Raw genomic sequence first — 24,556 nt, forward strand, 5'->3', positions numbered from 1 at the left:
TCACTTTGTCAATGACTTCCTGTGCAGAAGCTTCTTAGTCTAACGTAGTCCCACTTATTTATTTTTGTTTTTATTGCCTGTGCTTTTCTGTCATATCCATAAAATCATTGCCAAGACTAAGTCATGATGCTTTTCTTCTATGCTTTTTGTAGGTGTTTTACAACTTCAGTCTTACAATTAAATCTTTAATCAATTTTGGTTTTTGTGGGTGGTGTAAGATAAGGGTCCAGTTTTATTCCTTTGCATGTGAATATCCAGTTTTCCGTAATCATTTCTTGAAGAGATTCTCTCACCCATTGTGTAGTTTTGGCACTTCTTTGTGGATGATCAGTTGAGCATTTATGAGCGGACTTATTTCTAGGCTCACTATTTTGTTTCATTGGTCTATATGTCTGTTTTTATGCTGGCATTATATTGTTTTGATTATTGTAACTTTGTAATGTAAAATATTTTGAAATCAGCCTTTTTTATTACACAAGTCTTTTACCTCCTTGGTTATGTTTATTCCTAGGTATTTTATTCTTTGTGGTGTTATTGTGCATGGGATTGTTTTCCTAATTTCCTCTTCAGATAATTTGTTTTTGGTATATAGAAACACAATCGATTTTTGTTGTTATTTTTGTATTCTACAACTTTACTGAATCTATTTAGTAGTTCAGCCTCCCAAAGTGCTGGGATTACAGGCGTGAGCCACCGTGGCTGGCCAGTTCTAATAGTTTTTTAATGGAGTCTTTAGAGTTTTCTATATATAAGATTAAGCCATCTGCAAGAGGGATAATTTTATGTCTTGCTTTCCAAATTGGATATCTTTTCTTTCTTTTTCTTGCCTAATTGCTTTGGGTAGCACATCCAATACTATGTTGAATAGAAGTGGCAAGAGCGGGCATCTTTGCCTTGGTGCTAATCTTATAGGAAAAGTTTTTAGTTTTTCACCATTGAGTATGGTGTTAGCTGTGAAGTTTTCATATGTGACCTCTATTGTGGTGATGTAGTTTCCTTCTATTTCTAGTTTGTTGAAAATTTTTATCATGACAGAGTGTTGAACTTTGCCAAACACTTTTCCTGTATCTATTGTGACAATCATGTAATTTTAATCTTTTATTCTGTTAATGTGGTATATCACATTAATTTTTGTATGTTGAACCACCTTTCATTTCAGGATAAATACCACTTGGTCATAATGTATGATTTTTATAATATGCTATTGGATTCAGTTTGCTGATAGTATATTGAGGATTTTTGCGTATATATCCCTCAGGGATACTGGATACTGGCCTGTAGTTTTCTTTTCTTGTGGTCTCTTTGTCTGGTTTTAGTATCAGGATAATGCTGGCATCTTAAAATGAGTTTGGAAGTATTCCCCACTCTTCAACTTCTTGAAAGAGTTTGAGAAGGTTTAGTGTTACTTTTTCTTTAAATGTTTGGTAGAATTCACCAGTGACATCATCTGGTCTTGAGCTTTTCTTTGTTGGGAGGTTTTTGATTACTAATTCAATCTCTATACTACTTACAGGTCTGTGCAAGCTTTCAATTTCTTTATGATTTAATCATGGTAGGTTGTATGTTTCTAGGAATGTATCCATTTCTTCTGGGCTATCCAGTGTGTTAGTATATAATTGTTCCCAGAAGTCTCTTACGATCTTTTTAAATTTCTGTGGGCACTAGTTCTAATGACCCTTCTTTCATTTATGACTTTACTTATTTTAGTTTTTATCTGTTTTTCTTATTCTAAGCATTTGTCCATTTGTAAACATTTTGCTTATCTTTCCAAAAATACAGCTCTTAGTTTTGTTGATGTTTTTCTATTGCTTTTATATTTTCTGTTTCATTTATTTCTGCTCTAATCATTGTTGTTTCCTTCCTTCTGCTAACTTTGGGCTTAGTTTGTTGTTCTTTCTCTGATTCCTTGAGGAATAAAGTTAGGTTGTTTATTTGAGTTCTATTTTCTTTTTTAATGTAGATGTTTCTTCCTCTGAAATTCCTTCTAAGTACTGCTTTTGCAGCATCTCTAACTTTTATATGTTGTTTTTTTCATTTTTGTTTTTCTCAAGGTATTTTATAATGTTCTTTTCAATTTTTTTCTTTGACTCAATGATGGTTCAAGAATGTATTTAATTTTTATACATTTGTGCATTTTTCAGTTTTCTTTCTGCTATTGGTTTCTAGTTTCATGCCACTGTGGTCAGAAAAGATACTTGATATAATTTTAACCCTATTAAAATAGTTACACTTGTTTTGCAACCTAATATGTGATCTCTCGGGTGAAATATTCAGTATATGTCTGTGAGCTCCATGTGGTTTATAGTGTTATAAAAGTTCTCTGTTTCCTTACTAATCTTCTGTCTGGATGTTGTGTCCACTATTGAAAGTGGGGTGTTGGAGTCTCCTACTATTATTGTATTGCTATCTATTTCTCCCGTTAGTTCTGTTAATGTTTGCTTTATATATTTAAGAGCTCTAATGTTGGGTGCATATATATTTGTAATTGTTATAATATTCCTTGTGGATTGACTCCTTTGTCATTATATAATAATCTTCTTTGTCTCTTAAGAGAATGAGAATACAAGCTAAAGGCTAGGAGAAATTATTTGCAAAATACATATATCTAACAAAGGACTTGTATGTAACACATATAAAAACTTTCAAAACTCAGTAAGTAAAAAGCAATACAAACCAATAAGAAAATGGGCAAAAGATTTGAATATATAGTTTACCAGAGAAATTGTACAGATAGCAATAAGCACATGAAAAAACACTCAACATTCATAGTCATTAGAAAAATGCAAACTAAAACCACAATGAGATACCACTACACACATTTTATAATGACTAAAATTTAGAAAACTAACTTTGTCAAATATTGGTAAGGATTTGGAGGAAGTAAAAACTCTCACATATTGCTCTTGAGAATTAAAGTGTATAGTCACTTTGGAAAACAGTTTGGCAGTTTCTTTCCTTTTATTTATTTATTTTTTTTTTTTGAGATAGGAGTCTCACTATGTTACTCAAGCTGGCCTCAAACTCCTGGGCTCGAGGGGATCCTCTTCAGCACCTTGAGTAGCTGAGATTACAGTAGTGCACCACTGCACCTGGCTGGTAGTTTTTAAAAAGTTAAACATACACTTATCATATGATAGAGTCATTCAACTCCTAAATATTTATCCAAGGGAATAAAAGCATATGTTCATACAAATGTCCTCCAAGTTTCCTAGCAGCTTTATCTGTATTAGCTAAAAATTGGAAACAACACAAATTTCACCATCAGGTGACTAGATAAACAAATTATTGTATATCCATATGATAGAATTCTATTCAACAATAAAAATAAATTAACACTAAAACTCATGTTTTAATCTCAAAACAATTATGCTGAGTGAAATAATTCATAAAAAATTGAGTACATACTGTATGATTCCATTTATATTAAATTCTATGCAGTGCAAACTAACCCACGGTGACAAAGCAGGTGAATGGTTGCTTGTGGGGAATGAGGTTGAGAGCTAGATTACAATGGGACACATATTTCTTTTTGGTGTGTTCATTATCTTGATCATGATGATGATTTCATTGGTTTTTATAAATGTCAGAATTCATCAAATTGTACATCTTGAATATATGAAGTTTATTATATGCCAATTATCTCATTAAAACTGTTAAGAAAAGATTTTTACATCAAAAAATATTTTAAAAGATACCTTTCCAATTGGAACTTTAAAACAAACTATTGTTAAACAATTGAGTAATAATTAAGATACAAACAAGAATTAAAGGATTCTGAAAAAAAGATAAACCACTAAATATCCTAGCTATAAGATATATTTAAAACAGTAATCAGAGGACAATATATGGCTATAAACACTGTATCTCTAAACATGGAGGAATGAAACTAACTTAATTCAAAAATATATAATGTTCCCCTAAAAAGTACAAGAAAGAAGATATAACAATTATACATTATATGTACCTAACAACAGAGCCCCAAATATATGAAATAACAGCTGTTAAGTTGGAGGGAGAAACAGACAATTCAACAATAATACTTGGATACCTCAGTATATCACTTTTAATAATGACTAGAATAACTAGACAGGAGATGATCAAGGAAATAGAAAGCTTGAACAACACTATAAAATAACTGGACCTAATAGACATCTATAAAACACTCAATTGAACAGTATATGTTCTTCTGAAATCCACATGGAACATTGCCCAGTACAGACCATAAGTCTGGCAACAAAAGAAGTCTCAGTCAGTATAAAAAGTAAGATTATAAAAAGTATCTTCTTCAATCACAATGGAATAAAATTAGAAATCAATAATGAGAGGAAATTTGGAAAGTCACAAATGTGTAGAAATCAAACAAATTCTTAACCAATACAGTGGCTCAAATAATAAATCATAAGAGACACTTGAAAATTCTCTGATATAAATGAAAACAAAACAAAAGCACACCAAAATGTATGGATACAACAAAAGCAGTATTTAGATGAAAATTTTTCATTGCAAACATCCACATTAAAAAAGAATATCTCAAAATCACTAACCTAAGTATATAATAAACTAGAAAAAAGAAAAACCTAAATTCAAAGCAAACATAATAAAGGAAATAATGAAGAGTAAAGTGTACATAAATGACATAGAGAAAAGAAAAACATTAGAGAAAATGAACAAGCACAAAAATTGGTTCTTTAAAAAAATAAAATTAACAAAATCAAAACTTTAGACTTACCAAGAGAAAAAAGAGAACTCAAATTACTAAAATCAGTAATGAGAGGACATTACATTGACCTTACAGAAATAATGGAGTTATAAAGAAATCATATGAGCAATTATATACCAACAAATTAGATAACCTAAATGAAATAGGCAAATTCCTAGGAAGACACGAACTACCAACTGATATGAATACATACAAGCATAGACACATAGCTCAATGGAATAAAATTTAGGGTCCAGAAATAAACTGATACACTTATGGTTAATTGATTTTCTCCAAGGGTCTCAAGACCATTCAGTAGAGAAAGAATGCTATTTTTAACAAATTGTGCTGGGAGACTGCTGGAAAAGCACATATAAAAGAATCAATTTGGACCTCCACTCACAACATGTACAAAAATTAATTAAAACTCATAAAAAGCCAAACATTAAGTGCTAAAACTATAACTCTTTTTTAAAAAAAAGATCTTCATAATCTTGGATTTGGCAATAGATCCTTAGATAGGATACCAAAAACACAAGCAACAAAAGGAAAAGTAATAAATTGGGCTTCATCAAAATTGAAAACTTTTGTGCACTGAACACATCAAGAAAGTGGAAAAATAACCAACAAACTGAGGGAAATTATTTGCTAATCATATACCCTGTGAGAAACTTCCTATGAACTAAATACTTCCCCCAAATTCACAAGGCAGAGCCCTTATGAATGGCATTAGCACCCTTATAAAAGAGGCCTGAGAGAACTTCCTTGTTACTTTCACCGCATAACCTAAGCATATACTTTAATAAAGTATATAGGACACACTGCAAGATGGCCATGTATGAACCAGGAAGTAGGCCTTCACTAGACACTGAATCTGCTGGCACCTTGATTTTTAACTTCCCAGTCTCCAAAATTGTGAGAAATAAATTTCTGTTGTTTCTAAATCATCCAGTCTATGACACTTTGTTACAGCATCACAAATAGACAAAGCCAGGTCTAGGCCTGTGAATATATAAAGAACTCTTAAAATTTGACAACAAACCAAAATTCAGTAACAAACCAAAAAGATACAGAAATCAATTTTTTTAAATTGTCAAAGGACTAGAACAGATATTTCTCTTAAAAGACATACCAAGAAAATATAACCAATAAATACATAAAAGGATATTCAGAATCTTTAGTAGTAAGGGAAATGCAAATCAAAACCATAATGAGATAACACTTCACACCTACTAGGATAGTTATAATTTAACAATCACAACAAAAAGAAAACAAGTGTTGACAAGGATGTGGAGAGATCAGAACCCTTATATATTGCTGGTAGAAACACAAAGTGGTTCAGCCACTGTGAGAAGCATTTTGGCAGTTCCTCGAAAACCTAAATACAGGATTACCACGTGACCCAGCAATTCTACTCCTAGGTACATATCCAGCAGAACTGGAAATATGTCCAAACAAAAACAGGTATACACAATGTCCATAGCAGAATTATTCCTAACAGTCAAAAAGTAGAAGCAATCCAAATGTCCATCAACTGGATACACAATATATGGTATATTCATGCAGTGGAACATAAGCCTTACCAATAATGAAGTACTGGCACAGGCATGAACCTTGAAAATATTATGCTAATTGAAAGAAGCCAAACACAAAAGGTTATCTATTGTATGACTCCATTTATATGAAATGCCCAGAACAGGCAAATCCATTGAAACAGAAAGCCAATTAGAGGATGAAGGGAGGGCAGAACGGGGAGTGGCTGCTTAATGAATGTGTTAGTCTGTTCTATCACTGCTATAAAGAAATACTTGAGACTGGGTGATTTATAAAGAAGTTTCTGCTGCACTCCAGCCTGGGAGACAGAATGAAACCTTGTTTCAAAAACAAACAAACAAAAAAAGGTTTAATTGGCTCACAGTTCCACAGACTGTACAGAAAGCATACATAGCAGCTTCTGCTTCTGGGGAGGCCTCAGGACACTTCCAGTCATGGTAGAAGGCAAAGGGGGAGAAAGCACTTCATATGGCCAGAGCAGGAGAAAGAGAGGGAGGAGGGAGGTGCCACACACTTTTGAACAACCAGATATCAGGTGAATTCATTATTGCCATGACAGCATCAAGGAGGATGGTATTAAACCATGAGAAATCACCCCTATGATAAAATCACCTCCCACTAGGCCCCACCTCCAACAGTGGAGATTATTATTTGACAAGTGATTTTTGCAGGACACAGATCTAAACCATACCAGTGTGTATGGAGCTTCTTTTGAGGGTGATAAAAATATTCTGGAATAGGGTTAGTGATAATGATTGCACAATTTTATGAATGAGCTGAAAGCCACTAAATTGTACACTAAATACTGTTAATTCTATGCTACATTAATTTTATATCAATTTTTAAAAAAGGGATATGGGAGGCTCAAATATAATGGTACACGAACTTTTCAGAACAAGGTCTTTCAAAACACTTGCCCAATAAATATAAATATATGGGCATCCCCCAATTATAAGGCATTCTCTACTCATTGGCCAAGAGCATTCTCCTCTGCTCAGCAACTTTCTCCCATTGGCTGGACCCTTGATGCTGAAGCTTTGAAGCAGAGCCTGGGTTTTCCAGGCACTGCAGATTAGCCGGGGGAAGAAAAGTAGGGTGTTTTAGCAAACCCTCCAGTTAGGACTCCAGGTCCCTAGGAGCTCACTGAGTCTGTTCAAGCATTTCTCTCTAGTGCCAGGCCTTTGGTTGGTGGGAAAAGGTCAGAGGATGGCACTGGGGGGTCTATTTGCAGTCGTACTCTTAACTCTTGTGAGACCTCAAAACAAGTGCCTTCTGGGTAGTGCTTTCCACTGGGGTAGAATGAGAAGACTCCAGGATCACAGGCACCCAGGGTTCAATGGCCTGGTAAATAGAGAGCAGGAGACAGCACCAGCACAGCCCTAACTCTGTCGGGCCTGTCCCCTCAGAAGCCAGGCCATGGCCGACCTAAATTCTGGAAGGCCCCATCTCCCTTAGCCCTAACAGGCAGTGCTCAACATCAACGACTTTCCTCCAAGCCCCCGCCCTCCGCATACTGCCTGGACTCCAGGAGTCCCCTGCCCCCACTCCCACCCAGGAAGGCTGGTCTAGGACCAATCAGAGGCTGTGGAACTTTCTGGAAGGCCCAGGGTTTCTCCCTGGGTGGGGCAGGGCCTCTGATTGGAGGAGGCCTGCTGGAAGGGTGGGGCGATGGGTGTGGCTAACGGAATAACTGCCAGAGCAGAAGACAGTTGGCAGTTATTTCTCAACCTTCATCTGTTCGCTGAAGACACTGGTAGCCTGACTTCCTTCTTGATAGGCTGATTTAGGTGTGCTCCCCAAGAAGATCAGGACTGCTGAAAGAATGAAGAAGAACCTCCTTGGCCCAGGATGTGGATAGAGAACGGAGCGCACTTTCACTTACCTGGCAAGGTGGTTTTGGAAGTTTCCACGGAAGCCTGCCCAGAGCCGCTGCTGCCCGTCCTCGCCTAAGTGTGGAGCTTCCCAACCGGCTAGGGAGGGAATGTCCTGCGGGAGCCGCCGAGGACCCTCTTAAGCCTCTTCCCTGGCTTGGCTGCAGCTGCAGTCTGGTATTTGCCCATTCTGCTCTTCTTCACCTCTTCATTTTGTCTCTCATGGAAGAAGAAGTCCATTCTCCCACCCAGGAAGGAGAGTGCCCTGCGTGCCACGAAAGAGCCCAGGACCCACAGGACAAGTGCATCACTGACAGACCTGCCTTCGCCAGCGCCAGCCCCTCTCTGAAACCTCCAGCGTTTGTGCCCCGGACCGGCCCCTCCCAGGCCTGACTCTTTCCGTGTGGGTATTTTCCTCCTGGGCTCGCTGCCGCCTCGCTCCCATTTCTCCCTTCCCTCCCTATGGTAACTGATGAAGGGTTGGGGCGGGTGGAACCCAGATCTGGGGTCAGAAGTTCCCCTTGTCAAGTCCCAAGTCTTCCATCTAAGCCGTGTGATCATGGGAAAGACACCTTACCCTTTGTGGGCATGCCCACTCAATTGGAAAGTGACACAGTCATAATGCCCTAATCCAGAATGCTTGTGAGAATGGGAGTAATTATGTAAATATCTTTTGGAAACAGATGTGCTGCCAATTACATTTTGTGATTTTAACTTTGTCTTATTTCTCTGCTGTGTGTTGTCTTCATATGTGTCAAGTTTCTTCTGATTTTTTTTTTTTTCTTTTATAGGAATGGTCACTGCGTGGGATCAAGCTACAATGAAGAGGAGGGAGGCAGTCTGTGTGCACCGCCATTTTCTAGGAACTGGGAAGACCCCCCCAACCCTTAGGAAGATCCATCCCTGTGAACCTTGCCCAGGCTTACCAGCCTTTGCTGAGCTTAATCTATTGTCCTTCCTTGTCCGCATCAAAATATCCAGCCCTCTACTTTCAGGGAGTAGACTTGACCCTCAAATAGCAAGTTCAGCCTTCCCAGGTCTAGGTTCCCTGGGATGTCAAGATTCGTCTGGTTCCTTAGTACAGAGGGCTAGCTGTGAGTTGGAATCCCCCTATGAGCTTTAGAATCAGTCAAGAGGAACTGGGCCCCTTCCCTTCATCCCTCTTCTTTTCCCTTTTTGTCCCAGAGCTCAGCTCTGACTCAAAAGTTTTTGCATTTACCATCAACATGGAAACTTGGCTCCTCACATGGTATATCATCCCGCTTTTGTACATGGTCTTGTTGATCAAAACTCCCTTTCTGTGAAAGAGGCCTGTGGGGCTCAAGAAGCCTGGTCAGCCAGCCAGGCTAGTCCCACATACCTCAGAAGCAGTTTAATAAAGGCTCTGTGTCATTCTTTTTTGCTTGGGCTGATTGGTGTGCTGATTCAGAAGACCTTGATATTTTATTCTTTTCCCCCAAACCGGCTCAATTGGTGTTTGTGCTAGAGGGAGATGGACAATGGGGAGGGCTGTTATAAGGGATGTCCTTGGCCCTCCCACTTCCCCCTTTGAAGGATGCCCTCGTTGTCTTAGACAGGGACCTGATAGCGGTTGGTTTAGTAGATACCTGGCAGTTTACTCTGAGCATTTGCCTTGTATTAGGGCAAGAACTAAAGGAACAAATATATCCACCTCAATGTCAGGTCAAATGGGAGGATGTGGATGGGAGTAAAGAGTGATTAGTATTGAGGTCGTGGAATTGTATTGGTTACTATTTTTATAAGTTTGGTCTTCCAGTTCTTGAATGAAGGTAAACGGAGACTTATTAGGGAACAAATTACTAGTGGCAGGGTGGTGGTGTCCTGGTGTCCTGCTTAGAATGTGAAGAGAGTGCCCCATCATTGGCCTATGCTGTGCATCTAGGAGGTGGTAGGCCACTGTCCTGGACTGCACAACTGGTAGTGAAATTCAGAGCAGAATGCAACATTTATTTAATGGGGCCTCACAGTTGGCCAGTGTCCCTGTGGCCTTTCCCCTTCTTCCTTCCACTCTGTGTCATGGAGACCTGATTTGGCAAGAGAACAACGTACATCTAAGATTTCCTGAATATTTCCCAGCAATGACCCTGGCTGGCTGTGTTTCTACTTCAGTGGTGACCACAGCAGATACTGGAAGTTTTCTGTTATGGCTCTGGGGTCTTTTAAGGAGCAGGAAGGTGGAATATGTACAAACCTGGAGCCACAATCAAGTACTGAGCTCCTTGAAGCACAAGGCATGAGAATATCATGTTTTCTCTTCCTTAGAGGATTTATGAATTAAAACTAAGGAATAATTTGTAATCAGAATAACACCACCTGGCAGGGATATTGATGAGCTGAGGAAGGCTTATTTGGAGATTTCTGGTATTTTCCAGCTCTGAGACTCCAGACCTAATATCCATGTAATGGCCATTAATGTCTTGTAATTTATAACAGCTTTATCAGTGATCCATTACATTAATCATCATGAGTTGGTGACTTCTTAAATCCTACAGGTTATTTGTTATTTGTATAAGTAAATAGAGCTATTTAGTTTACAAACACAATACTCTTTTGAGGTAGATACCAGAACCAGTTTACATTTGAGGATATTGAAACTAGGAAAAAGACTCAGCTCTTGAAGAAATGGATATGGAGTGCCCTTGCCTTCCTTGGGGAGAGAGCCACCTATTCTGTGCAGCTGTAGTTAGGGCCTGTCACCTTATTCCTCCTCTCCATCCAACCCCTACATTTTAGAAATGAAAAAGCACCAGTGATCTGGGAATTATTTAGTGCTTAGTTTGACAGGACAAATTTGAAGGACCTTAAGAGCAACCTTTTATTTCTTACCATATGAGGCACTGGGACATGCACAGAGAAGTCAATATTATTTGCCCAGTGCATTTCTTCATCGCTTCTACTTTTTAATCTTAGGCTCACTTTTTTAACCTCATTGCTCACATGTTACGATTTCTTCCAGAAATTCACTGAAATTCTAATGTCCCTTGCTGTTCCTTAGGTAACTTAGGAGTAACTCTGGAGTAACTCTAGTTATTAAGCGGTTATCCAGCTCTTCCCCTAACTAGTTGTATGACTTTCAGCAGGCTGCTTGACTTCTGTGTGTCTCAGTTTTCTCAGCTGTAAAATGAATGATCCAACCCCTACGTCAGAAGGATGGGTGAGGCTCATGAGGAATAACACATGAGAAATATGGGATGCTTACCACAGTGTTTGGTAAATAACATGAGTTTCTTCTTCCTTGTTTGAGCGGTCCTTTGTATTCTGCTGAGAGCTTTCCTGTTCATGCTGCATCACAACCAAAAGGGGAAAGAATCCTGAGTCCTGTGCTCATGATTTCTCCCTTCGCTAGCTGGTTCAAGGCCAATCCAGATACCATGGTATTTTCTGAAAGAGTCCCACCCTTCTGTGCAAAAGCCTTCCTCCCTAGGAGACTTGATATGACTGATTAACAATCCAATTAACACTCTGGAACAATCTAGAAGGGCTGAGGCTCATTATCCTCAGCCATTTTCCACCCATTTAGTCTCCAAGCCATTCCCTGGAAGAGACAAGTGGATCTGATGAGTGGGGCTGTGCCATGAGACCTCCAGTATTCATGGAGAAGCCAGTCCTTTCTTCTTTCACCAGGCCTCAAGATTTCCCAATGTTTCTCTATTCTTACATGGGGGATGGGAGTCTTTGCCTTCATACAGGAAGGAACTGGAACCTCAAAGAAGACAGGACAAATACAAATCTTGAAAATGACCATGACTCCTAGTTGGTCCCTAATTGCCTCCTGGTTTCACTAGGTAGAGGGTCACTCCAGGTAGAGCCCTACCCAGCACGCTGCTCCTTCCCCCACTTTTAGATGTGGACAGTGGGTGGGCTGGGCCCATAGCCTGGACCTGGACAGCTGTGTCCTCCCAACCAGACTCTTCTGATTCTGCCGCGCCCCACTCTTTCCTACTTATCCTTGCCTAGATCCCTCTTACTCCATCTTCCCTGCTTAGTTCACAATAGACAATAATCTCTGACCCCTGTCCCAGCTAGATTGGCACTGGAGAGCTGAGAGAGCCTCCTGTCCATGGAGAATTCTGGCAGAGCTGCTCTCTTCAGTCCCCTCTCAACTCTCCAGGGTCCTGTGCCCTTTGTCTACCTCTCCCAGGCCTGACTTTCCTCCCACTTGCGTGGACATTGTCTTTCCTAGCTCTGGGCTGTCTTCTCAGCCTCATGTTTTGCCCTTTTCCCTGCTGTGGCAGCCAGCCATCACTGTCATGCCTCAGTGCAGGGATGTGGTGTGAAGGGAACTCCAGTTCTGGGGTCAGAAGATTTGAAGTTTGAGACCTATTTCTGTCCCATAAGCACTATAAAAACTAAGCCAAATAAACAACTTTGATCCTCAGTTTGGAAACATTTGTAACGTGAAGAAATCAGACTTTTGATAAAGAATGGAAGAAATGATCATCCATGCTAAAGAAATGTTTGGAATGTTGAGATGCTATAGAATCTTTTTGACTGTGCTGCTGACTTTGTATACCTCTACATATAAATGTCTCCAGTTTTGTTTCTTTTCCACCATTCTGCAGACAAAGCTGAATGCAGGCAGGAAAGGAACCCTCACTGTTCACCCCTGGAATCAAGCGCTCTTGTCTGAGCCCCTTCATCTTTGGTTTGGGGTAGAAAGCACAGATGGTACCCTTTCTCTTGTTTTCTCATGTCTGGCACAAACTCTCATTTTCTGTAACCTAAGAAAGGATGGAAGAGCTTGAGCCTCAAGAAAAAAGCCCCAAGAAAATTCCATGCCTCTGCTTCCCTCACAAATCAAAGCTGAGCTAGCCCAGAGCAGTTTTCATGATTCCTTAGAAGAAGGAACCTCACCAGGCTCTTAAAAGCATGGAGACCAAGGAAGAATTGGGCTTCCGCACTCTGTCACTGTTGAGGTCCTCCCTGCCTGCTTCCACACCTCTGGAGTGACCCACAGTCTTCTCTATTTACCTTAAACACAGAATCCAACCTCTTCATGTAGGTGAGTCACCCCATATGCACTTATATGTCCTGGCACACCCCAGCTCTCCCCAAACAAACTGTGAAGCATCAGCCTTACCCATGGAACCTGTCCAGCCATGCACACTTAAACCAACCCTCTCTGACCTTAGGATGAAGCCATTTCTCTAACTTTCTTTTTCACTCACATTGGACCAGTGTGTTGATGCAGAAGACCAAATTGGGAACAAATTTTAATCTCCCTACCTCAAGCAAATGGATGGTCTTTGGACCAGAGGGGGCCCAGGTATTAAAGGGAGGCAGAGAGGGCTGGTCAATGGGCTACCATCCCACCACCCCTTGGGAAGAGCTCACCTCCCTTCTCAAGTGGGGAGCCTCTGGCCCACTCTCAGCCCTCTGATCAGAGCCAGGCTCTCACTGAGTGATTTTCCTGGCACCTGGCAGTCTTCCCATCCTAGAAGGAGAACAGTGGGAGGTTTTTGGTGGCAGCATTTGTGTCATTCCATAATACTGGATGTTAGATTTTGGCTGTTGGGCTAATCCTGGAACAAAGATGAAGAGTGAGAAGATTAGGGAACCAATGAGTGAGGGGCAGGATGGCCATCCTCAGCCCAGCAGTGAAGTCTATAATTTTCCAGGTGCTTCCGTCTACTATTGGGACTGTTGTGTATGTCAGAACATTCAGGGCATCAGGGAGTACCGAGGTTATCATGTGCTCTCTGCCATTTCCCTGCCTCCTTTCTTTGCTCAAAATCATAGAGACCAGTGCTGATTTGGCAGGGAATATCAACCCTCTTGAGATTTTCCCAGCTAGGACCCTGGCTCTGTACCTAGTTTTTTAACACTATTTTGACCATAGCAGTCTTTGGGAGCTGCTTGGTGTCTGGGCTCTGGATTTCCCATGAAGTCAAGAGTGATGGATTCACAAGGGCCCACCAGGAACATGGAGCCATGGTCTGATTAGAGCACAGAGAGCTACTTCCTGCCTTGGGTAAATCCTGAAATTCATCATGCATGATTTTGCTTGTAATAAGATTAAGAAGAGCTTGTATAGATATTGAGCAGGGGATCCTAATACCCATTGAGGGAGGCTGGAGTAGATGACCTCTGATAGCTTTTGCCAGCTTTGAGAGTCTATGAACTTAACATATGTAATATTATCATTAATATGCTGTAATTTATATTACTTTAAATGATGCATATCATTAATAATAATGACTGTTATTACGCTGCCTTTTCCGATCCAATATGTGATCTCTGTAACTACTTAGTACTACAGAAGCATACTTACTGAAGTCAATACTTACCATTGATATCTTACCAAAAAGGAAACTGTGGCCAAGAAACAGGCTGTCAACCCAGATCCCCCAAACTAAACAGCCCCTTTCCCTCAGGAGGAACTGCACCTGCCTTGGTTTACTCAGGACCCTCTAGTTCTCTGCAACTACCCTTCTTCCCGGCCTGCTTTGTTCCCTCCACTACACCCCCTCTCAAGCTCCTGGGACAGCTAGAGATGCCTCCCTCAACCCCTGCTTGTCCAGGCACAGGCTCCCGGTCGTTAATGTGCCCCTGTTAGACCCAAAGCCAGTCACTTTTCCATACCAGGTCTTAATTTCCTCTTCTGTAAAGTGACTCAAGATTTTGGAACTTAAAATCTGGTGAATTCTTCCAAGCACAGGTGCCATCTTATGTTGTATGGCCTTTGGCCAATCCATCTGTTCATCTTTTCTTGGATAGTAGTTTTGCCAGATCTATAAGTTATCTTGAAATTAGTGAAAACAGACCATTCTTTGATAACCAGAGATCTAAAGCATCAGCTTACATCCCCGTCCTTCAGGGTAATGTGTAAGGCCCTCAAAGGCATGCACAGTGTCTTTCACTTTGACTTTTATCTCTCTCAATACCATGCACAGTGCTAGGCACACAGCAGGTCAGCAAGAGCATGCTGAATGAGCACAGATGGATTTCGCCATCTCTCCCACTTTTTCTGCTGGGCTCAGTCTTCTGAAAGTCAAGGCACATATGCCAGGATTCAGGCCTTTCACATGAAACCCAGACAGCTCTGCATTTTTACCTCCTCTGCAGCTCTGTCGGAAACTTCAGAGCAAATCCATCTCTTGAGTGTTTACCCAACTTTGTTCCTCAATAGCTGTGTGACTTTGGGCAAGTTATTTAACTCTTCTCTACCTGAGCTTCCCCAATGGAGATATTAATAATAATACTTATTTCACTGTGTTGTTTTGATGATAAATTGAGATAATCTATATATAGCTCTTAGACCAGTACATGGCACATAGGAAACTCTCAATAAATGTCAGGTATGATTATCAACTTACTTTTGCAGTTCAATATTCACCTGAAAAATGCCAACCTAATGTTCTCCTAATGAAAGTACAAGAACTTTTCCATAATTAGTCTGGGTAGGTAAGGCAACCAGCCCATCTTTGGTAGACAGGAAGGACCATGTCTTCCAAGAGATCCCCACAGGAACGGGTGGGAAGAGCATAACAGGAAACCTAAGATGAAAGCCTTCAGGATTAATAGCTGCAATTGAGGGCTTAAATCCCTTCTTCTTGGCAGCAGTACTCCTCAAATGGTGAGCAAGTTACCTGCTAGTTGCCAGGACATGCCAAGTCCATGACAGAGGGGACTGGTGTAGGGCGCTGAGGTTTTACTTCACAACAAAGTGGAAACAATGTCAGATAGGTCAGCTAACAGAGGTCTCCATGGTTTGGAAAATGGGATGTCTTGGTTGTAGCCTAGGAGATTCAAGGGAAAGAAAACTCATCCTTGCAAAGTATATGAATGTTAGTGCTGCTGTGGGGTGTGCCAGGGAGCACCACTGAACACATGTTACAGAGGAGGTGCAGGAGAAGAGGGGGTGTGCTCATCACCAACTAACCAGATGGACAGCCCGGACGGATGGGCTGGGGTTGTGGGAGGTTGGTCAGTGGGCTGACTGGCTGTGGACCAGATGGGTTTGGGGATCCCATGGAGATGGGTGAAATTCCAGCACCACTCTCTCATCAGTAGGAAACCAAGCATGTGACTGTTGACATCTTGGAAAGGACTAGACCATGAGATCTTCCTTGCTCCAACCCCAGACAGACTCCAGAATGAGATGGTGGAGGAGAATTCTGGCTCCGATCACCAGGAGCATATTCAGCTGATGGCTAAAGGGACCAGAAGATCAATTATCTCAACAATAATAGGAAAATAACCAGGGAAGAGCCTGTAATCTGGGCCTACTTCCTCAGAATAGTTGAGCAAAATAAAGATGTCACACATTATACAGAATGAGAACTTGGGGAAAGATCACTGAACCTGTCAGAAGTTCCTAAATAGCTATTATAGGGGTCACAGGATAGACTTAGAGGTAAAAGCTAGCTTCTCTCTTTGGTCTGGGGAAAACATGCCAATTTCTCTCCAATAGAAGCTTCGGGGAAGGGAAACCATGAGCCTTGTAAACATTGACTGACTGTGAGGTACAGAACCTTAATTGAGATGATGGAAGCTACAACCTTTGGTTTAAGGGCTGAAAGCACAAATAGATATTTTTAAACTGTGAAAGTGACAGTGTTCCTTTTAGATATTGGGGGAGTAACCTGGATGGGCCTGATTCTATTACGCAAAGGTAGAAACCTCAGGTATTTACCTGTGAGAAACCTTCTTGTCACAACAAATTCTTCTTGCTGCCAACTGCATCACATGGAAAGGCTGGGTTTGATAATCTAGGTGGGATCTTTAAAACTGTGCATTCAGGTTTTGAGTGCTGCCTGCCAGTAGTCTCTTCTTTTGAATAAGTCTGTTTATTTTTCTGGCAGCAGTTTGCAGAAATCCCAATGGTTGCAAGAACAGAGGAAGCCCCATCTAGCTTGCTGAAGCCCTGAGACCTTCACTGCAGGCACATTGAGAACAGAAGATACAGAAGTACTCAGGCTGTACTTATGAAAAATCAATACTCACAGACTTTTAAAGAAAAGTTACTTTGCATTTGGGAAGGGGGAAACCTGAGACAGTGGCTGTTGCCTAACCTGGCTGACAATTATATCCCTTAACAAAAAAGTATTCCTGAGGTCTTTTCGAATTTCAACACTGTAATGATGAAAAAACAAAAAATTCTCTTGAGGGAAACCTGAGGGATATGTCATTATCAAGAACGTGGGGAAAGGGGTCAAACTGTTTTTCCAGAAAGCTTAATAATCAACTAGGCAAATATTGTATCAGCTATCTCACCTCTGCAAAAGATCAAAGAGCTGGAGGCTTCTGTATATCAGGAAAGAGGATCTGGGTAGGTATCTTACCTGATAGGGACAGGGGTATTAAAACAGAAGGAGGCGAGAAGATGGGTTTTGTCTCTGGAGCAAGCTGATGTCAGGCTTTTTATCTTAGGGGGAAGAAGTTACAGGCTCCTGGGGCAGAGGAGCCCAGACAAGACTGGAGATGGAAGGCTCATTCAACAAGTGACCTCCTAGAGGTCACCAAGAGGGGAGAAGGGGTGACCACAGGGTGGGCTGGGCAGTGCAGTCTGAATCATGAGGAATTTTCCTGGCCAGGTGAGGGAAGGTGTTTCAAGGCAAGGAGGGCCAGAAAGGCCGGTGTACGGTCAGAAGGAACCTCTTCACCAAGGTGCTCTTGACTGGAGTTAACACTCTGAGGTTTCTGGCAGATCTTAGGCTAATCAAGGGTTTTCTGATCAGGCTACAGATGTGAATCATTCAGTCAGTATAAAATACAATCTATAACAGGTTGACGGGAAGAAGAAAGGATGGGGAGGCAGTGTGAGGTCATGGGAAGAACTAAGGCTTTGCAGCCAGACTTAACTGTGTGACCTTGGGCAAGTTACTTAACCCCTCTGAGCTTCAGTCCCTTCATTTATAATATGGGCATAATACTATCTACCTAAAAAGTCTTTAGTGATGATTCAGTGAGAAACATATGTGAAGCAACAAGCACAGTATCTGGAAGCTGTGGGTACTCAACAAGTGTCAGTTTCCTTCCTCTTCTAGAAGCTGTGCTTTCAAGTCAATTGTATGTCTAGAGTCGCACTGTCTGGTACAGTGGCCAGTACTAGCCACATATGGCTCTCAGGTACTTTAAAGAGGGCTAGTCTGAATTGATCTGTGTCATACATGTAAAATACTTTAAAGAGGGCTCATCTGAATTGATATATGCCATACATGTAAAATACAAACCAGATTTCTAAAACTTTGTACCAAAAAATACCATAAAATAACTTACTAATAATTTGAGTGATTACATGTTACAATAATATTTTGGATATATTGAGTTAAAATATAAGATTAGAATTAATTCCACCTGTTTCTTTATATTTGATTCAACACGGCTACTGGAAAATTTAAAATTACAGTGCGGCTTACATTTTATTCTATTGGATAGTGCTGATCTAGATACTAGAAAAGACAAGGTTGGGAAGCTGTGTTCCAGAAGCACGCTTGTTTCTATACCTTGGGTTTGGGTTTTGGTTTGTTCTCCCATGGTTTCCCAGTAAAATACCCTTTTGAAAAAAATACCATCCAGGGCTCAACCAAAATGGGTAGAAGATACCCACGTGCCCCTAGTAGTCAGGCCCTGTGGTGACCAGAGTCCAGGAAAAAGTAGGTAGAGCTGGTATATCAGAGAATGGAGGTTTCAGGTAGGACAGTCAGGACAGCTGGGGATGGACTGTTCTTTTCTTAGCCTGAAGCTTCACTTCAGATTTCTCTCCCTTTCTTCACTCTGGGAAGATGATCCCATTCTCTATTATTTCAGAAGATTCCCCCACCTTCTACATGAACTTGGAAAGAAGCAGCCTCCCACCAGGCAGTAACAAACACAGGTGCAAGAGAAAATGCCACCTCAAAGCCGTCTAGAAAACCCCAGAGTTTCCAGAGAAATGAACAGCAGACATTCACAGACATAAGAATGTTCTTTTTTCTCCTGCCCAAGGAGTGTGGTTAGTGGTTGTTTTCAAACTGTACATTTTACTGTACATTTTTTTTTTTAGCAAAGGAGAAGATTGGCATTTATATTCTGACCACAGGGATGCTGCTTTCCAAAACTCCAAGTCAGAAACATGACAAACACAAGAGCAAGTACATATCATGTCATGACAGAATTCGGAACTGCTGATGAGAATAGACAGTGAGTTGGTTCCTTCCACTGTTCACCACCTTCCCTCTGTGTGTCTGAATCCAAAGGCAAAAAAGAAAGCTGGTTTTTGAGACCACTTCCACAATGGCTATAGTTTGAAAGGATGAATGAGAAAGATGAGGAGGGAGAAAAGAGAAGAGGAACAAACAGGAAGGGAAAAGAGAAAGGATGGAAGATATTTCCTTTCAGGTTACCCAATTCTGTGGGTGCTTCTGTGACCATAGAAGGGATGTGCTCCAGCCCTGGGACTGGCCTGGAAAATTATTATAACTTGAGGTCTCAGGAGGGACTGGCCTGGTCTGTTAATGACCTTGTCAGGACCAGAAAGGGACTGGGAAAGGCAGAGAGTAACAGGAAAAAAAAAAAAGAAGAAGAATGAAAAGAGGGGAGGGAGGAGAGTGAGGAAGGAGAAAGGCCTGGGATTTGGAGGCTCTGGGACTAGAGCCAAAGGTAATTCTGCATAGACAGTTGCAAATCCCTCCTTGTGTGTTCCAGAGTGGGGTTGGGGGCCAGCAGCTCAGCTCCAGGTCTGAGGCCATTGGAACTTTTTGGCTCAGAATGGTCTTGCCTGTAAGCTTTGTGGGCTGTGTGGTTGGCAAGTGGAAGAAGGAAGAACAAAAGAGATAAAATAGAGGTCTATGGAAGGAGTTGGGAGAGGAAAGAATGAGTTGGAGAGACTGAGGGAGAGGTAGTGAGTTGCTGATGAGTAGACACAGGACAGGGATGCAGGGGAAAGTCATTCCAATCTGTCTACAGCAGGTTCTTCGTGGACACATCTCCTCTTCCCCTTCTCTTGCCACTGTCTGGTGGGGAGGGGCTATCCCTAGATGGAAAGGAGCCTATGCACCCCTCCCATTCCACCCTGTAATTTCCAAGGATGGACCCTCCTCAAGAAACCAAGAGCAGGCATCCCTCTATCCCACCCTGAGCCACTTTCTTAAGGAACAAACATGGGACAGCCTTTGGACACAGAAATGCCCTAGGCAGGGCGAAGACAGGGTCATGGATCCCAAATACCACTGCCAGGAGGCAGGTGGCCTTGACTCCTACCCTGACCTGGTCACAAGCTCACTGTGTGACCTTGGGCAATTCCTTTATGCTCTCTGGAAGGGAGAGGGAGTGTTAAAGATGGGATGATTGCAAACACCTCCCCAAGCTTCAAAAGCCTATGATTCTAAAAAGGGGATTTCCCCTCCAAGGCTTCTAGAATTCTCTGTGTCCAGTAAAATGGTGGGGGACTGCTGTAACCAGCTTGTGCTTCTGGTGTCACTAAGAAAAAAAACTTACATCTAGAGTCATGAAGAATTAATAGGCCCATAGAACTGGAAAGGGGCTGGTAGTACAATCCCAGTATGTTTGCAAATTAGGAAATTCAGGTCCTGACAGATAAAAGGGTCTTTCCCCAGTTATGCAGCTGGCTATTCATGTGACCGTGAAGCCCAGACACAGAGCTTCGGACTCCAAGTCCACTGCTCTTTCTGCCACCCACGCTGCTTTCCTTAAGAGAAGCCCTCCTGGCCTGCCATATGCTCAAGGGGGACTTTCCACGCCAGCTTCCCAGAAAGAGTGGCAGCAAGCCCAAAGCAACTCCAGAAGTTAAGATCCCTTATGCCCTACAGCATGAAGCCCTCCTCCCTCCCCACAAGTAAGAACCCAGGAAGTTACTCTTCTGGCTCAAGTTTCTGTGATGGGTGTGTCATGTCATGTTTGAGAAGCAAAGGAAACTAGGTCCGGTATCAGGGGTCAGTCACTCACCCCTTCCGGTGTCAGGTGTGGGGGTGGTTGGGAGTAATGAGAGCTCTAGGCAGGGAACCCTACAAGCTTCCCCCAAACAAGTGTGGAAACAGAATAATTCCCTCCTCTTGTCAATTGGCAACAATTACCCACTACCAGGGCTGCTGGGAACAGGCATTCATATGTACGATTAACTCTCGATTATTCGTGTGAATGAAGAGGAGGAGTCTGGGAAATGGAAAAAAAAAATTAAGAAATAAAAACAACACTAGACCCATAAGCAATCCAAAGCCGCTTGCTTGTAGGCTACATTTGTGATTAGAAAGGCGGAGTCTCGCCTTTCCAAACACTCAGGGCTCAGTCCGGCATTTGAGCGAGTCCACATTCCCTGAGCACACCCCGGCCGGGTGGTGGGGAGGTGATGTGGGTGTTGGGGGGTAGGGAGGGACACGAGGCCATTGACAGGGAGACGAAGCTGTCCCTGGATGTAAACATCACCATGGAGACTCCACAAACACTTGCCAGTGAGATTCTTTCCCCTTCTTCTCCCACCCTGCGCGCAGGAAAGGGAGCATGCCCACCCCCACCTAGACCGTGCTCTCCATCACCCATTCGGAGCTGCCAAAAGTCCCCCGGGCCCCCACCAGGTCACTCTCCTCAAAGGGCAAGAGCATGCCGTTGACAGAGAGGCTGCGCTTCGTCCAGATGTTCGAGACCCTCCGTGGGGGACTGTAGCCGCCCGGCACGACCCCTCCCGCCGCCGCAGCCGCAAAGTCCCCCATGTCGAAGGAGTGGCTGCGTTTGGCCTTGCCCTCCAAGGGCAAGGGGAGCAGGCTCCTGGCCCGGGCCGCCGGGGGTCCCAGCAGCGGCTCTCGGTCCGAGTGGTGGCCCCGGGCCGACGTCCCAGCCCCTCTCCCGGCTGGAGTCCTAGAGTCCAGCAGCTCCTCCTTTCTCTGACTCTTGAGGTCCAGGGAGGCGAAGGCCCCCATCAGGCGGTCAAGGCTGGGCTTGGGGCGCGGGGCGGAGGGTGGGAGCCTCCAGGGGGCCCGTCCCAGCCCCGCAGCCTCCCCACTGCCCAGGGAGCTGGAGGAAGAGGAGTCACTGGCGCGGGCCAGGCTGGCGGTGAAGTCCAGGAGCTCGTTGCGCACCACCACCTTGGGCGGGCCCTGCGGCGGGGCCCCGGTGGGTGCGCTGCTTGGAGGCGGTGGCTGGGCGCCGTTGGTCTGCGAGTACACATTGCTCACGGCCGCTGCCATCTTGCTGGGGGCCTCGTGGTTGCAGACCTTGTAGCGCACCATGAGGATGACGATGAAGACCAGCAGCGTGGCCACAATGATGCCCCCGATGACCAGGATCATGGTGCCACCCAGGATCTGGCTGTGCATGGACTGGCACTGCGGGTAGTCAGCCTTGGTGAAGAACTGGGCGCAGCCCACGATGTTGGTGGCCGTGAGTGTCGTGGCTGTGTCATCCCACATGGCCAGCACACACAAGTCGTAGCCAGTCCCTGACACCAGGTTGTTGACCACGAAGGCCTTGTTGGAGGCTGGGATCATCCTGGGAAGGGAGGTGGACAGAAATAGTGAGGGGTGGTGGGGTGGAAGGACAGGGTGATGGGGAGTGGACAGAGGTAGAAACAGAGCGACAGAGATGAGGAGGGGGAGGGGAGGGAGGCCAAGACAGACACGGGGACACAGAGAGAATGGGGCAGAGGGAAAGAAAGGGACAGAGGAGTGAAGAGACATAGAAGGAGAGAGATGGAGAGACAGAGGAGAGGGGAGGAGGGAGGGGCAGGGGCAGGCAGGCGACAGGAATAGGGCACAGGGAATAGAGAAGAAAGAGATGTGAGGAGGGAGGCCCAGGCAAGGGAACCAAGGGACAGGTTAGGGTGGAAAGGAAGGTGACAGAGGGAGATTCAGGGATTGAGCATCAGGGAGAGGTATAGACAGAGGATGTGTCAGAGACCGAGGATGTGTCAGAGACCAGGTGAGAGAAAATCCAGATATATGGAAACAAAAACACAAAAACACAATGAGTATGAAGATGAAGGGAATGAGAAAGGGGATAGTTGAAAGCAGAGAAAAGGGGAGGCATTTAGAGGTGGAGGGAAAGAGGAGGAGGTGGAGAGACTCAAGCAGAGTTGAGAGGACACACAGGGACAGGCAGAGGGAGAGACAGAGAGGCAGAGAGGTTAAAGTGTGAAGAAGCAGAAATTATACAAAGGGACACCCTCTACCCCCTCCCTCATACCTGCTACAAGTATTCCCCCCGTCTCTGGGAAGGGCAGGGTGAGAGTCAGGTCAGCCCTGACTCTGTGCCAGCCCACCCCGAGGCTTGCTGCAGCCCTCATGTGACCTCTGAGATTCATGGGGATCCCCATCAACACTTTCTGAGCCTTCTTTCTGGACCAGGTGCTGTGCTGTGTCAGAGACAAGGTCCTGCCTGGAGAGGCCAGCACCACCCTCACCTCCAAAGGGCTTTCCCATGACTCAGGAGGGAGAGCGTTCGCTGCTGCAGACTGAGGGAGAGGGGGTCTAAGCAGAAGAGGACTGGATGCAGGAGAAGGGGGCCTGCTGCTTAGGGTGGAGGGACAGTGCAGTGTTAAGAACTGGGAGGCACTTCTGCATCCCAGAGGAAAGGGATGATTCCTTGGTCCTAGTTGTAGTAGGCCAGGCTCAGCCAAGAAACCTAGGGGAAGAGTTTCTTTAGTAGAAGACTTTAACTGCTCCTTCCACCTTAGGGGAGAGTCTGATGGGGAAGCACTCTCCCCACATTGTGGCTGGTCCTCTCCTGCCTGGACCTCCTCACCCTGAACTCTAGACCCTTGTGAGCTGGTTAAGCCTGGATGCACACCCTGAACTCCAAGACCCTTGTTGAGGTATCATGCCTTCTGCTGATTCCAGAGATGATGCCTGTATCACTTCCATAAACACTCCCGAAGAAATACCCAGGCCTGAAGGTACCACTGTGTAGCTTTCTTGGTAGTTCCTCCACTCCCATTCTCCTATTCCCTACTACTTGAGAATGAAAGGGCTCTCTCTATAAGCTCCCATCAACCCCTCAAACCTGGAGCTGGGCAACTTAATTAAGATCTCAAATATGAAATACTGAAGCCTGAAAACTTCCACCTGGGATCCATGCACAGAGGACTGGAACTGACAGGCAGATATTGACATCCAGTCAGTGGGCAACCCTGGTGGCTGCTGCCTCCCTCCTCACCTGCCCACCTGCTCTTTTGCTGGGGAAGCCACACTGGAGGAAATTGAGCCCCCAAAGCCCACCTGATATGGTTTGGCTGTGTCCCCACCCAAATCTCATCTTGAATTGTAGCTCCTACAATTCACACGTGTTGTGGGAGGGACCTGGTGGGAGGTGATTAAATCATGAGGGCGGGTCTTTCCCATGCTATTCTCATGACAGTGAACAAATCTCATGAGATCTGATGGTTTTATAAAGACGAGTTTCCCTGCACAAGCTCTCTTCTTTTGTCTGCCACCAGGTGAGACGTGCCTTTCACCTTTTGCCATGATTGTGAGGCCTCCCC

At 43.6% G+C, this 24,556-nt stretch overlaps 1 protein-coding gene and 2 long non-coding RNA genes across 6 annotated transcripts in view; 1 reads left to right on the plus strand and 2 right to left on the minus strand.

Annotated features, from left to right (window-relative positions):
* The window catches only part of LOC129472988 (uncharacterized), a 31,160-nt gene extending 23,425 nt beyond the window's left edge, over positions 1 to 7,735 (minus strand). Inside the window, exon 1 of one of the 4 annotated variants that reach the window (XR_008654167.2) lies at positions 7,679 to 7,735. This is a non-coding gene — a long non-coding RNA (uncharacterized lncRNA). The other 3 variants (XR_010119087.1, XR_008654166.2, XR_008654165.2) reach the window with 3 other exon arrangements.
* LOC129472987 (uncharacterized) lies at positions 7,677 to 9,519 on the plus strand. The gene is made up of 2 exons (XR_008654164.2): positions 7,677 to 8,527; positions 8,916 to 9,519. It is a non-coding gene; the product is annotated as an uncharacterized lncRNA (long non-coding RNA).
* An 11,726-nt stretch (positions 9,520 to 21,245) lies between these two features.
* Positions 21,246 to 24,556, minus strand: part of LRFN2 (leucine rich repeat and fibronectin type III domain containing 2) — a 390,172-nt gene continuing 386,861 nt past the window's right edge. Inside the window, exon 7 of the mRNA XM_063632414.1 lies at positions 21,246 to 22,569. Coding sequence (XP_063488484.1) covers positions 21,600 to 22,569 — 970 coding nt within the window. The 3' untranslated portion in view covers positions 21,246 to 21,599. The remainder of the gene's footprint in view (positions 22,570 to 24,556) is intronic.

Source organism: Symphalangus syndactylus, chromosome 23 (assembly GCF_028878055.3).
Source record: "Symphalangus syndactylus isolate Jambi chromosome 23, NHGRI_mSymSyn1-v2.1_pri, whole genome shotgun sequence".
Taxonomy (NCBI): Eukaryota; Metazoa; Chordata; class Mammalia; order Primates; family Hylobatidae; genus Symphalangus; species Symphalangus syndactylus.